Raw genomic sequence first — 11,620 nt, 5'->3', positions numbered from 1 at the left:
TGACAAGAAAAGTAGTCTTTTATTTCAATTAATATTTCTTGGCATTAGGCAGATATTAAATAACACTGGAATGCACAAGACTATTAACATATCGACAGCAAAAGGGAGGAGGTGTAGCCAAGTTGAGAACAGCAGTGCCAGTCACGTCACCTCAGGGCACTCAAAAGCCATTTAACGCAGCAACCACCAGAAAGTAGGACTCCACTGAGAAATACAAAATGAGGATGAACTCCTTTCAGGTCTTTTGTTAATACAGTAATGCTGGAATGACTGACAGTAAAAATGAACAAATATTTGCATTCAGGAATTAAACAGAGTGAAATATCCACAAACTGCTAGTCATGCATTTCTTTTGGAACAGCAATTTGCTAATGCATAAATATCACAAAAAACAATCTCCAAGATTTGAATAAATCACAGACAACTAGAAGAAACAAAGCTTGAATTCTATTTTATGCCTTAAATAGATGACCTAAATATTTAAAATTTTACTTCACCATATATATATAATTTATATATATATTAAAAGAAAGTAAAGACCATTAGATAAGTGCAAGCAATTTTCCTCAAAAAGAAAATTGGAACCATGCCCAGGAAAGCTGCTTTTTTTTTTTTTTCCTTTTTTTTTTTTTTTTTTAACTTTCTACTCCATTCAGTCCACTTTTTTTTTTTCTTTTTTTTCCCCAACATAGTAGTTTCTGAAGCAAAATAAATTATCTACCATCTGCTATTTTGGGTAAAAGTCCTACCTAACATCTTCTCGGGAACTATGGGAACATCACCTTTCTCACGGACTAAGTGAAGTGGTATCTCACCAGCCATTGAACTCTCTCGTAGCTGCATGTAAACATACCTTTCAATTAATGTTTAAAATGTGCAGAGTGAATGATAACATTACAGGGAAGCAGAAACGGAGCTGCCGCAGGAGAGCTGCACTGGTGTTAGTGGGGGGAGCGAGGGCTGGTTCGCTCGGACACACACACACACACAATCTGGCAACGGGGTCTTATCCGCGAAGTGTGGAGGGATGGTTGAGAAGGCATCCGTTTGCGAGCAAAGCTTGAAGGACACAAGCCGAGGTTCTCTGAGCACACTGTCCGCTCTCATCAGAATTGACTCGCGCTACTGGGGTCGCACTGTAACAACCGCACGATGGAGGGATCGCTCTTGGCACCTTTGATGAACTCTTCCAGCGACAGTTTACCTGACAGGGAGGACAACCAGAATGGAAATCATTTTTTAAAAGTCTGTTGTTAGTGACACCATTGCTGTAGCAAAGAACCCCTCCTCATCGAGGCAACGTAACGTCTATTTAATCTATCGCAAAGGCATCGAGGGGAATTTAGCGCAATGCACAGCAGCTAATCCTACTCAAGCCTTTAAGCCCAAATGCATTTTTCTTCTTCAGAACAATCCAGCATAATAATTGCTATTTTTTATTTTAAAAGACAGTCCCAAATCTAAAAACAATTGTTCCAATACCATTTGGCAGCTTTTTACTCAGGACCAGACTATATGAATAACATGACACATGAACACAAGGTATGGTACCTGAACACATGTATGCTTTGAAATGATGCTTGTATTACTACAACACTTAAAACCTAAATATTCCAAATATCCCCACTTTGTCCTCTTGTTTCTTGTGACACATGGGGCTGAGCAGTCATGGCTTCTCTGGCACCTACAAGGTTGGACCGGGGTTTGAGCAACCTGATCTAGTTCAAGATGTCCCTGCTCATTGCAGGGGTGTTGGGCTATATAACTTTCAAAGGCCCCTTCCAACCCAAATTATTCCATGATTCCATGACTTTGCAAGTCACTTGCTGTGTCCTGCTGGGTGTACAGGAACAGGATGGGTTTTGTTCTTTCTTTTTTTACAAGCAAAGCCAGCCCTGGGGGACACCTACTGCTATGTGTTGCTCCTGAGCACTTCTGGTTTACACATCTTTAATTTAGGCCAGAGGAACTGATTTGGGTGGACCTTGTAACAGTGTGAGGGTCTGAAAACTGATCTCTGAAGGAGCAACCACCATCACGTCCCCTGGCTCCAATAGTCCCATGGAATGGCATGGGACAGCAAGGAGAAAATATTCCATCTGGTCCTTCAGACCTCATGGTGGGGTGACCCAGGCCCCTGTCAGGTAGCTAGCACCAATAGTCCCCTGCTCCCGCACTCAGAACAATGGCAGAAATAGGATGTGACAATATTAATAAAAAATGAAAGTTTTCCCTATGAAAAGGAAGAGATAAGCATTTGCTGCATCCCAGACAGCATGTCTAGCGACCTCCCATTTAGCTTGTGCATTTACCTACCCTACCCTCACACAACACCCCAGGGCTATCCTTACCCACCCCAAACTGCTATGCTTGAGACAGGACCACACACAAACCTCTTGCACTTGGGAGCTGCCTGCAGCAATTTATGGCCTCAGGCACCCAAAGGGAGAGAGGCACCAGCTCATTGTGCCAGTTTGCACCAGCCCCAGGATGCTACCAGCCTGTTGTGGGGATGGCAGAGGAATGACCCTGGTGGCCAGCACCCAAAAGAGATTGAACAGGGAGGAACTCCTCTCCCAAGTAACAAGCAATAGGGCAAGAGGAAATGGCCTCAAGTTGCACCAAAGAACATTTAGATTAAATATTAGGAAAAATTTCTTCCCCAAAAGTGTTGTCAAGCATTGGAACAGACTGCCTTGAACATTTAAAAGATGTGTAGATGTGGCGCTTAGGGACATAGCTCTATGATTCCATGAATGAGCAATCCTTTCTCTTGTAGAAATTACAGAAGCTCAAAAACCCGTGGCACACTAATTTCTGGCTTTTAAGCTAATGCTCCCAAACCAAGTGTTTTTAACAAAAGCAGAGGTCTCCTAATTATCAGGTTATTTATTAGCTTGCCCTTTGTGTTGTATTACTTAAAAGCAAAGTCCAAATCAAAATCCATTTGCAATGCCCAGCAGTCAGATGGCTGATATTTTACTGGGAATAGGATGATTTTATTTCAGCAACAAAGTGCAACAGATGGAGGATGCATATATATATAGCAGATTTTGGGACCACTACTCTGTTACACATCTGCACACACTGCTACTTTCTGCAGACCAAAAAGAATTGAATCAAGTTATTTTAGGGCCCTCCACATGTCAAGCCAGGGGATGAAGTGCTGGTTTGGATGAAGTCAAAGGCAAAAATCTTGAGGACTTCAGCAAGGCCAGGAATTTGCCCTGGGGACTACAGCAGCAGACACCAAAATGCAGCCATAAAATCCTCTTAAATAAAACCCTTTATGTACATAAGATGGTATTTTTTCAGGTCTCCATATCTCAGTGCTAGAAGCAATTCTTTGCTCTTACTGAGCACATCAGTGGGACACAGCTCCTGACTAATGTGGGCAGTTGCCACCTCAGCCTCTGACAGGGTAATTCCCAGGGAAAAGCTCCACCTCAACTGGGAATAGAGGAAATATGTCATCAGGCGGATGAGAAGAGGAAATTGATAATTTTTTGCCTGTATTTTTCAAACCCAAGGAAATGAGCCAGCACAGGTGGAGGGGTTGTGATGAGTACACTGTCAGATAATTTACCAAGAAGCTCCACAACCTGGCTTGGGAGCTGCTACATCCCCCTGATCCTCATAGTGCAACAGAGGTGTGTGACCATGTATGTATACATGCCATAAACATGCACAGAAAATGTGCTATGGACCCGGGGAATTTTTTCTTTCAGGTGCCCAACCACATTCAGGACTCATGTTATTGATGACAAACCCAGGAATGCAACCCTATCAAGGGCAGTGGGAGCAAAACCTATGCCAAGTCTGTGTTATGCCCAGAGAAAATAACCTGAAGACATGGGAATTTCAGAGGAGCCTTTGCCGAAGGGGATTTATCCATGAAATGTCAGGGAAAGACTGCTCCCCTACCAGTCCCCCAGCAGGAGAATTCACTCTCTGTTCACTGCTCACTTATTCACCCTATTTATCATGGACCAGAGATGCTCAATGAGGCCAGGCAGAGACCAGAGGCACCAGTGGGGACATTCCCACCCTTTCTCCCCTCTCCCAAAATTCTGCCATCTATCAAGGCTGGGCTACAAAACCTCTATTTCTAGAGCTTAGGAAGGGGTACCAGTGGCAATCCTACCATCATTGTTTGTGTCCATCTGTCTGAAGATCTTGTCTGTTCGCTTCTCAGGAGTGGATTCATCCTCTGGCATTTTCATTACTGATGAAACCATTTTGTAAATTGCCTGAGTATTAAAAAAAGTTTAAAAAAAGAGATAAATGAAAAACACAACCCAAATGATAAAGCACAGGACAGAGAAAAAGAATTTAAGCCTGTAGCAACAAAAAAACACAGCTGACACTGGCAGGCAGCTGCAGGACTTCATAAACCAAAATGAATGTGAATTTCTGACTGCAGCTTTTTTATTTTTCTTTCCTGTACTCATTTGTGCTTCAAAAGAAGAGCTGGGTCAGTTTAATTGAAAGTCAGACTCTAGATTAATGTATGAGCAGGACTGAGCTAAAATAGAGGAGACAGTGGTATGCAACCCTCTCTTCTGCAGCAGGGCTAAGCCATCGCCTCTTTGTCTGGCTCTCACCCTCCAGCCAGTTACATGTATGCATGTGGGCGCTACATGGATTATGGTGAATATGAATATACAGCAATAGGGGTTGTTTGCCTTTGTGGATGGGTAGGGAAATGCATCTTCTGACTTACAAGAACATGAATAATGGTAAGACCTCTTTAGAGTGTCTGCAGTCCACCACTTCCACCTAAATCATCCCACCTCAGCCATGTGGAGCAGTGTCAGGGCACTGGCTGATGCATGACTCCCTTGCACTGCAAGGGACACACATCTCAGCTGCACAGTGGGTGACAAGCAGCCACTGCCGAGGCCAAACCCCCACCAGCATGTGGGCTAGGGGCACAGGGGACTGCGCTGCCTGCCCCCACTACAGCCTGGGGTCTACGTGTCCTCTGCCTTTGGGAGACAAAGGCAGAGACAAATGCTACAGCCTTTCATTCAGAGTTCACATTGACTCAGATTTGAAGATTCCAAGCATTAATTCTGAGATTAATCAGGTCAATAGAATTTGCATTTAGGGTTTTTTGATCCTGTGAACATCACACTAAGAAACCCCCAGAGAGAGCTGCAGAATTTTGGCTGCAGGCCAGCTGCACAAGTGCCTTAATATCTCAGGCCCCTTCCTCATCTGCATCTTGTAGGTCTGATCTTGGGTTCCTCTGGGGACCATGGGCTCAGGAAGCTCCCTGGGGCAGGAGCGACCCAGCTCAGCACATCCCTCATCTCCAGCTCCAGCTGTCTCATGGTGAAGAGGTTACAGCAGCACAAATAAGATGTCCAATAGAGATAATGCCTCACCTGCACTATTTCTAGCATTTCCCCACGGCTGATGTACCCGTTGCCATCCAGGTCGTACATACTAAACGCCCACTTCAGCTTCTGTTCCAGCTTGCCCCGGGAGGTGACGCTCAGGGCGATGATGAATTCCCTGAAGTCAATCGTCCCGTCGCCGTTAGTGTCAAAGGTGCGGAAGACGTGCTCTGCAAACTTCGACGCGTCGCCATAGGGAAAAAAATTTGCATATATTTTTTTAAACTCTTCTACAGTCAAATGGCCCGTGGGGCAATCTTTTAGGAAGCCCTTGTACCACTCCTGCAGCTCGTGGTCTGTGAACTCAGTGTTCTCACGCAGGTCCTGGAGCACCTCGGGGCGCAGCTTGCTGTTCTGCTTCCCCATCCTCTTCTGGGTCTGGGTTCAGCAGCTGCAAAGCAAGAGAAAATCTGCCTGAGCTCCAGCCATGCTATGCAGAGGGGGGCTGGGGAGAGGGAGAACCCTGCTAGAAACAGAGGGTCCCCCTGGAGCAAGGGGGAAAGAGGAGAAAAAGGATGCTATAAATCACCAGGAAAAGACCTCATTTAATTTGGCTTCCTTTCCTCTAGGCTCTCCCAGTGACTAATATGCTGTGGAGGGGAACGTAGTTTGGGAGGAAGTATTTGGGAAATATTAATTCTTCTTATTAATCCTCATTATATGGTAAGTAATAAAGCTCAGTATTTTAGTTCTGTGCTGCAATCCCACTCCTCCATCATATGGCTTGCAATGCCCAGCTCTGGGTTCCTACACAGGCTGATCTGCTGTGATGACTGAGTGGGAGCAGGCAGGGACAGCAGCAGTGATGAAAAAAAAAAATTCATCTATTCAAAAGTGAAAGTAAATGTAGCTGAACAAGAAGCAAGGAGGTGGCTCCGTGCCAGTCATGTTTGCATTGTCCAGATGCTCTTTGAAACCCTTTGGCTTATACAGCTTCTCCTCCCTCCCTGCATCCCTTGCCCCACAGCAGTGGGAGCTTGGTCCTGCATGGTGGGGCTTGGTTGGTGCTCCTTGTGGCACCTGAGGGTCACAGGAGGGTGCAGCAAGGGTAAGCTCAGCACAGCCCATGCTCAACAGCAGCACCTCAAAAGACTTCTCCCTCTTTTGTCAGCCATGGAGGCAGCATGAGTAGATGGAACACTGTGACAGCAGCACCAGCACAAGGGATTTCATCCTTTACAGCCCTCCCAGAGAATCAGAGAATAAGGCTTTTTAAAGCAAAATGTTTGGCAAAGCAAATCTTATTAGGTTTACTTGGGTTTATACTTTTAGAGAAGCTTATTCAGTAGGTTCAATATTCCCTCACCAGGGCCAAAGCACATTTAAGTCCAGGATTTCATCAGGGTATCAGGAAAGGGCTGAGTCTGTCCTCTCTCTTGACAATGCCCATGTTGTGCTACACAAGGTGAGACTGCCCAGCAATAGGAGAGCTCCTCAGCAAAATGAAAGATGGTCAATTTGCACTTAGGCAGCAAGAGGAAAAAAATAAAACCTTGATAATTTCTGGCTTTTATCCCTTGCAGTCTTTCATGGCTATCTAGCAATATCAAACTGTGCTGCCGAGCTAGAGGTTGAGCTGCATGTCCTTCCTCATATTCAAGAAGTTTATTCACAAGTGTGCACAAACCCCTGTGACTGGTTTGCATAAATGATGTTTCTCTGCATTGACTGTTGTGCCTGTTGGGTTTGCTCAGAGCCAATGCAGAAGACAGGTTAGTAATAGGCCAATACTGGAGACTACCTGGAAACTGCAAGAGCTGAGCTGCAAAGCATGCAGAAACTAGGATAAGCACTTCCCAGAGAGTAAAAATTCCAAGCGTGCATAAGAACCCAAAAAAATTTAAAATGCTAAAGGTCAGCAAAAAATAAGTTGCTCTACAGTAGAATGTAAGCTTGTTTTATTTGTATTCCACTTAGTCTGTGCACTGCCTCAGCAATGTAAAAAATCCACATCCTGCTCTGTGGCTTAATGCTCAGAGACAAACAGCTGCTCGTTAGTTCCGTGCATTGGGCTTAACGGACAACTGTGTTATCATTAGCACTTCTGTTTTGCAGAAAAGCTGCCAATACTTAACTCCAAAGCTTTATTTTTGTCCATTATATTGTGGTTTTCTTCACATACCTGACATGCCTCTGCTTGCTCCCAACGTGCAGGGATGCTGCAGCTCCTGGTTCCTGCCAGCATCACCCCTAGGAGAGCATCAGGCTGCCCTCCAGTTAAACCACTAACTCAGCTACTGCCACTGTCTTTCCATCTTTGAATCTCCTCTGCTCCAGAGAGTCATCCTTGCAGTGCCGAGGGCAGAAAACACAGTATTCTAGTCTGCTGAAGTCAAATTGCAGAAAAGAGCACCTTGGAGCAAATAATGGGTCAGATGTGGTCCTTTTTTTTTAAAGAGCAGAAATTGTAACAGTATGCTCCTCTCCTGCCTGCAGTTTCCAGCCTTCAGTGAGCCCCTTCACTTCATGATTCCCAGGTGTTTGTAAGAACTGGGTTGAAAAGCAGTCCCTGCCTCACCAACCACTGCCTCAGAATTCCCTGGGAGAGGGGCAGGAGGAACAGTAGAGCCCGCTTAATGCAGGAGCTGGGCTTTAAGCAGAAATTACCTCAGCTTTATTGACTCGCATGGTTAAGGACTGCAAACCTTTCAACTGGTAGTTAAAAGAGGTTTGAAAAGGCTTAATATCACTTCTCCCTCTTCCTATAATACCTTTATTATTCCTGTTCCCTTAAAAATAGAGACTCCTAGACAACAGAGAAGTAAAGTAAGAATTCTAGATTAATAGAATAAATAAATCTAGAACTAGATTTCACTACTTCTCCTAGTGGTAGATACATCCTGTTATTTGAAGAGAAGCTCATTGAATATCAGCTTCAAAAGCTTTACATTAAACAATCTTTGCATTCAAAAGATTACAGGACTTTTCAACCCTTCCTCCTCTTTCACATCACTTTATATCAGAAGGTGTGCAATGCTCTGAACACAACCTTTTTTTGCATATGAGCTTTCTGAAAGGCTTCATAACGTGCTCAGCCCAAATGCAATCCTGCAGTTGTAACCAATTTGATGTGAATAATTAAATAACCAACATTAACATTGATTTATTAAAGCCCATCTGAAAAAAAACAGCTTTGATATAAATTGTGTTGCAGGTAGCTCCTTCAAAATGAAATGCCTAAATATCTCATTAATCATGACAGCAACCCCTGCTGCTGGCACCCAACTGACATTTCATTCGATTGCTATAAAATGCTTTCATCAAATCACTTTCCAGAGGCTCAGCAGCTGATTTAGCCACAAGACCACTCAGAGGATGGCTGCTAATGGAAATCACAGGGAGCAGGGCTGGGATGCTCTGGTCAGTCCTGTGATTAGGGCTGTGTTTTGTTGCTTTTTTTAAATGAGCCTTTACCAGCTAAATCACTTGTTGCAGTGGGTGTAAAAAGCAAAGCAGAAGAGACATCCTTGCACCCAACATTGCCCTGGGCAGTTAGCAGAGACCTAACTCCAGCACAACCTGCCTTTCCCTCATTTCCCATCACACCAGGGTGAAATCCAGGGAAGTGATGCCACATACACTGCAGCAAGGTCTGTCCCTGCTTTCTTTGATGAGCAAAGGCCCTCAGAGCATCTGGCACTATCACAGCAGTAAGAAAAACAATCGAAGGAATGCCCCTGAGGTGGTCAGACAAGGAACATCTTGGTAGTCTAAATGCAGAGCTAAGGCCTTAGCAAGTCAGTCACTGCTCGTGAAAGAGACCCTGGGCCATGTAAGGCTTAAACAGGGGGAAATGCAGATGCATTTTTGCATTTTGGTCCAGTTTCACACCAAAATTTTTGTTAAAATTATGTGGTGCCTCTTCTAATTCTAATTAATTCCAGCTAGGCTCAAAACCAAGCTGCCAGAGAACTACCACCTGAATGTAACCTCTGTCCTTCTAATGCTTACAAAAAATCAGCAATAATCTCATAGCAAAAGCCTAGCAATGAACAAAAAGGTATTTTACTGAGGCCAAGACACACACTGGTGTCCTGGTTTCAGCCGGGGCAGTGTTCCTTTTCTTCCTAGTAGCTGGCACAGGGCTGTGTTTTGGATTTGAGAATGAAAATAATGTTGATAGCACACTGAAGTTTTAGTTCTTGCTGAGCTACGCTCACCCCAAGTCAAAGACTTTTGTAGTTTCCCATGCTCTACTAGTGAGAAGCTGCACAAGAAATTTGGAGGGAGCAGAGCCAGGACAGGTGACCTGAACTGAACAAAGGGATACTCCATACTGTCATGGTCAGAATGTAACTTGGGGGGGATTGTCAGGGCAGGGGGCTGATCACTGCTCAGGGATGCACTGGGCACTGGTCAGCAGGTGATGAGCAATTGTACTGTGCATCTCTTGTTTCTCTTGGATGTTACCTCTCTTTTATCTCCCTTTTCATTGCAATTGTTATCATCGTTATTATAATAATATTTTCTTTTATTTCAGTTATTAAACTGTTCATATCTCAACCCATGGATTTATCTTCTTCCCCCCCCCCCCCCCCCCCCCCCCGCAATTCTCTTCCTCATCCCACTGGGGGCTGGGGTTAAACCACAAGATTGGGTTGTGCAGCACTGGGTGAGTAACTGTAGCAAAGTCTGAAACAGCTAAAGTAGCAATTCTGTGTTTTTACCAACAGATGGACTGGCTGTCAGCTTCCACATGCTAAAGTACTTGAAATACTTCTAACAAAGCTTAGTGCATCCCACTTTCACAAGAACTCTCTGTCATCCACCAGTCGCAGCTGGTAGAAGTGTGCTTTGACCATGTAACCCAGAAAGCCAGAGACCAAACCAGCTTTTTACTGCAAAGCTTGTGGAAGCAAAACTGACTTGAAACGAGCTCATGATGGGATCCTCTCAGCAAATCAGTTACGGCTGCAAAAGGAGGAATAACTCCTTAGAGATGTATTTCCTTGTGCAAACCCCCTTGGATACTAATTTAGTGCTAATAAAAAGAGGAAAATTGATGAAATGCCTGTCTATAGGACAGAGGTGCTTTCCAGCTGAGAAAGGCAGTGCACAGAGAAACAGAACAAATACTCTTCATATTATCTGAGCTATCTGCTTTGCAGGGGGGAAGTGTAGCACCATTTCTCTTGCAGTGCTCATTTATAAAGCAGAATAAGTGTGTCAAATCTGTTACAGTTGTGAAGCTGTAGCACAGTGCCTCCATGACTGCAGGGGCCCAAAGAAAATTAACAGTATAAACCAGGCAGCAAATATTGCACTGGGTTGGTCTGAAATGCAAGAACCATTTCAACAGGGGTGGAAGATTTTTTTACTAAAACACCTAAAGCATCAGATCTCACTGAGGCTCCATTTTTAAAAGTTTGATCCTTGTATTAAAAAAAACTAAAACAACAAAACCACAAAAAAGCCAACAACAACAACCAAAAAAACACCCAAACAAATAAGCAAGCAAAACCTCAAACAAAACCCCCACAAACAAACAACAAAACAAACCAACCAAACAAAGCACCACAAAAAACTCCCCACAGGTAGTCCAAACGCAAGCCTCAGCCACTGAAGATCTGCGTTGCCACAGTTCAGGAACACACCCTTGAGAATACACTTTGTGCACCGGTAGCACCAGCTCACACCAGCTCAGCCACACACAGATGTGCTTAGGAAGCCTCCAGCTCCCGCGGGCCGAGCTGTAAGAGGGAGATGTGCTCCCAGACACCCCAGCTAGTGACAAATGTTTGGGTAAAAAAGGATTACGCAGCAACGGGCTGCAAAACAGGATTATAACAACATCCTCTGGACCATGCTTTGCCGAGGGCTGGTCAGTGGTTCTGATCTGAGCTGGGGATAATGTGCAGTTACATGGGCTGGGACACATAATGAACTCCAGAGTGAAGAGCAGATTTTGTTACATGTTTTAATGTCAGTATCCTAAGCAACGAGCGTTGCAACAGACAAGGCACAGGATATACAAACACGTTGCTATAGATATCTGGTCCTGCCTGGTAAACTCACATGAACTTCTTTCCTGCCCTGCGGCAAAAGCCAACACCCACATACCAGCCACTGCAGCACCTGCCGCATTTTCCCAGGCTGCAGACACGGGCCCAAAAGTAACACCTTTTGATAAAGTCTGAATTGCAAAAAAGAATATCTTCACCTCTTGAAAAGCTAATAATAGAAGTAGTGAGGTAGAAAAAATACCTTAATCAATAATG

At 44.3% G+C, this 11,620-nt stretch overlaps 1 protein-coding gene across 2 annotated transcripts in view; it reads right to left on the bottom strand.

The window, feature by feature from the left end:
• The window catches only part of HPCAL1 (hippocalcin like 1), a 64,761-nt gene continuing 53,141 nt past the window's right edge, over positions 1-11,620 (bottom strand). For both annotated transcript variants that reach the window (XM_053939180.1, XM_053939181.1), the window contains 3 exons: positions 5,391-5,793; positions 4,145-4,250; positions 1-1,204 (listed from right to left, as the gene is read on the bottom strand). In XM_053939180.1, the coding sequence (XP_053795155.1) occupies positions 1,107-1,204; positions 4,145-4,250; positions 5,391-5,768 (582 nt within the window). In that variant the 5' untranslated portion in view covers positions 5,769-5,793 and the 3' untranslated portion in view covers positions 1-1,106. The remainder of the gene's footprint in view (positions 1,205-4,144; positions 4,251-5,390; positions 5,794-11,620) is intronic.

Source organism: Vidua chalybeata, chromosome 3 (assembly GCF_026979565.1).
Source record: "Vidua chalybeata isolate OUT-0048 chromosome 3, bVidCha1 merged haplotype, whole genome shotgun sequence".
Classification (NCBI taxonomy): domain Eukaryota; kingdom Metazoa; phylum Chordata; class Aves; order Passeriformes; family Viduidae; genus Vidua; species Vidua chalybeata.
The sequence above is the reverse complement of the archived record's forward strand: the minus strand, read 5'-3'. Positions and strand labels throughout refer to the sequence as shown.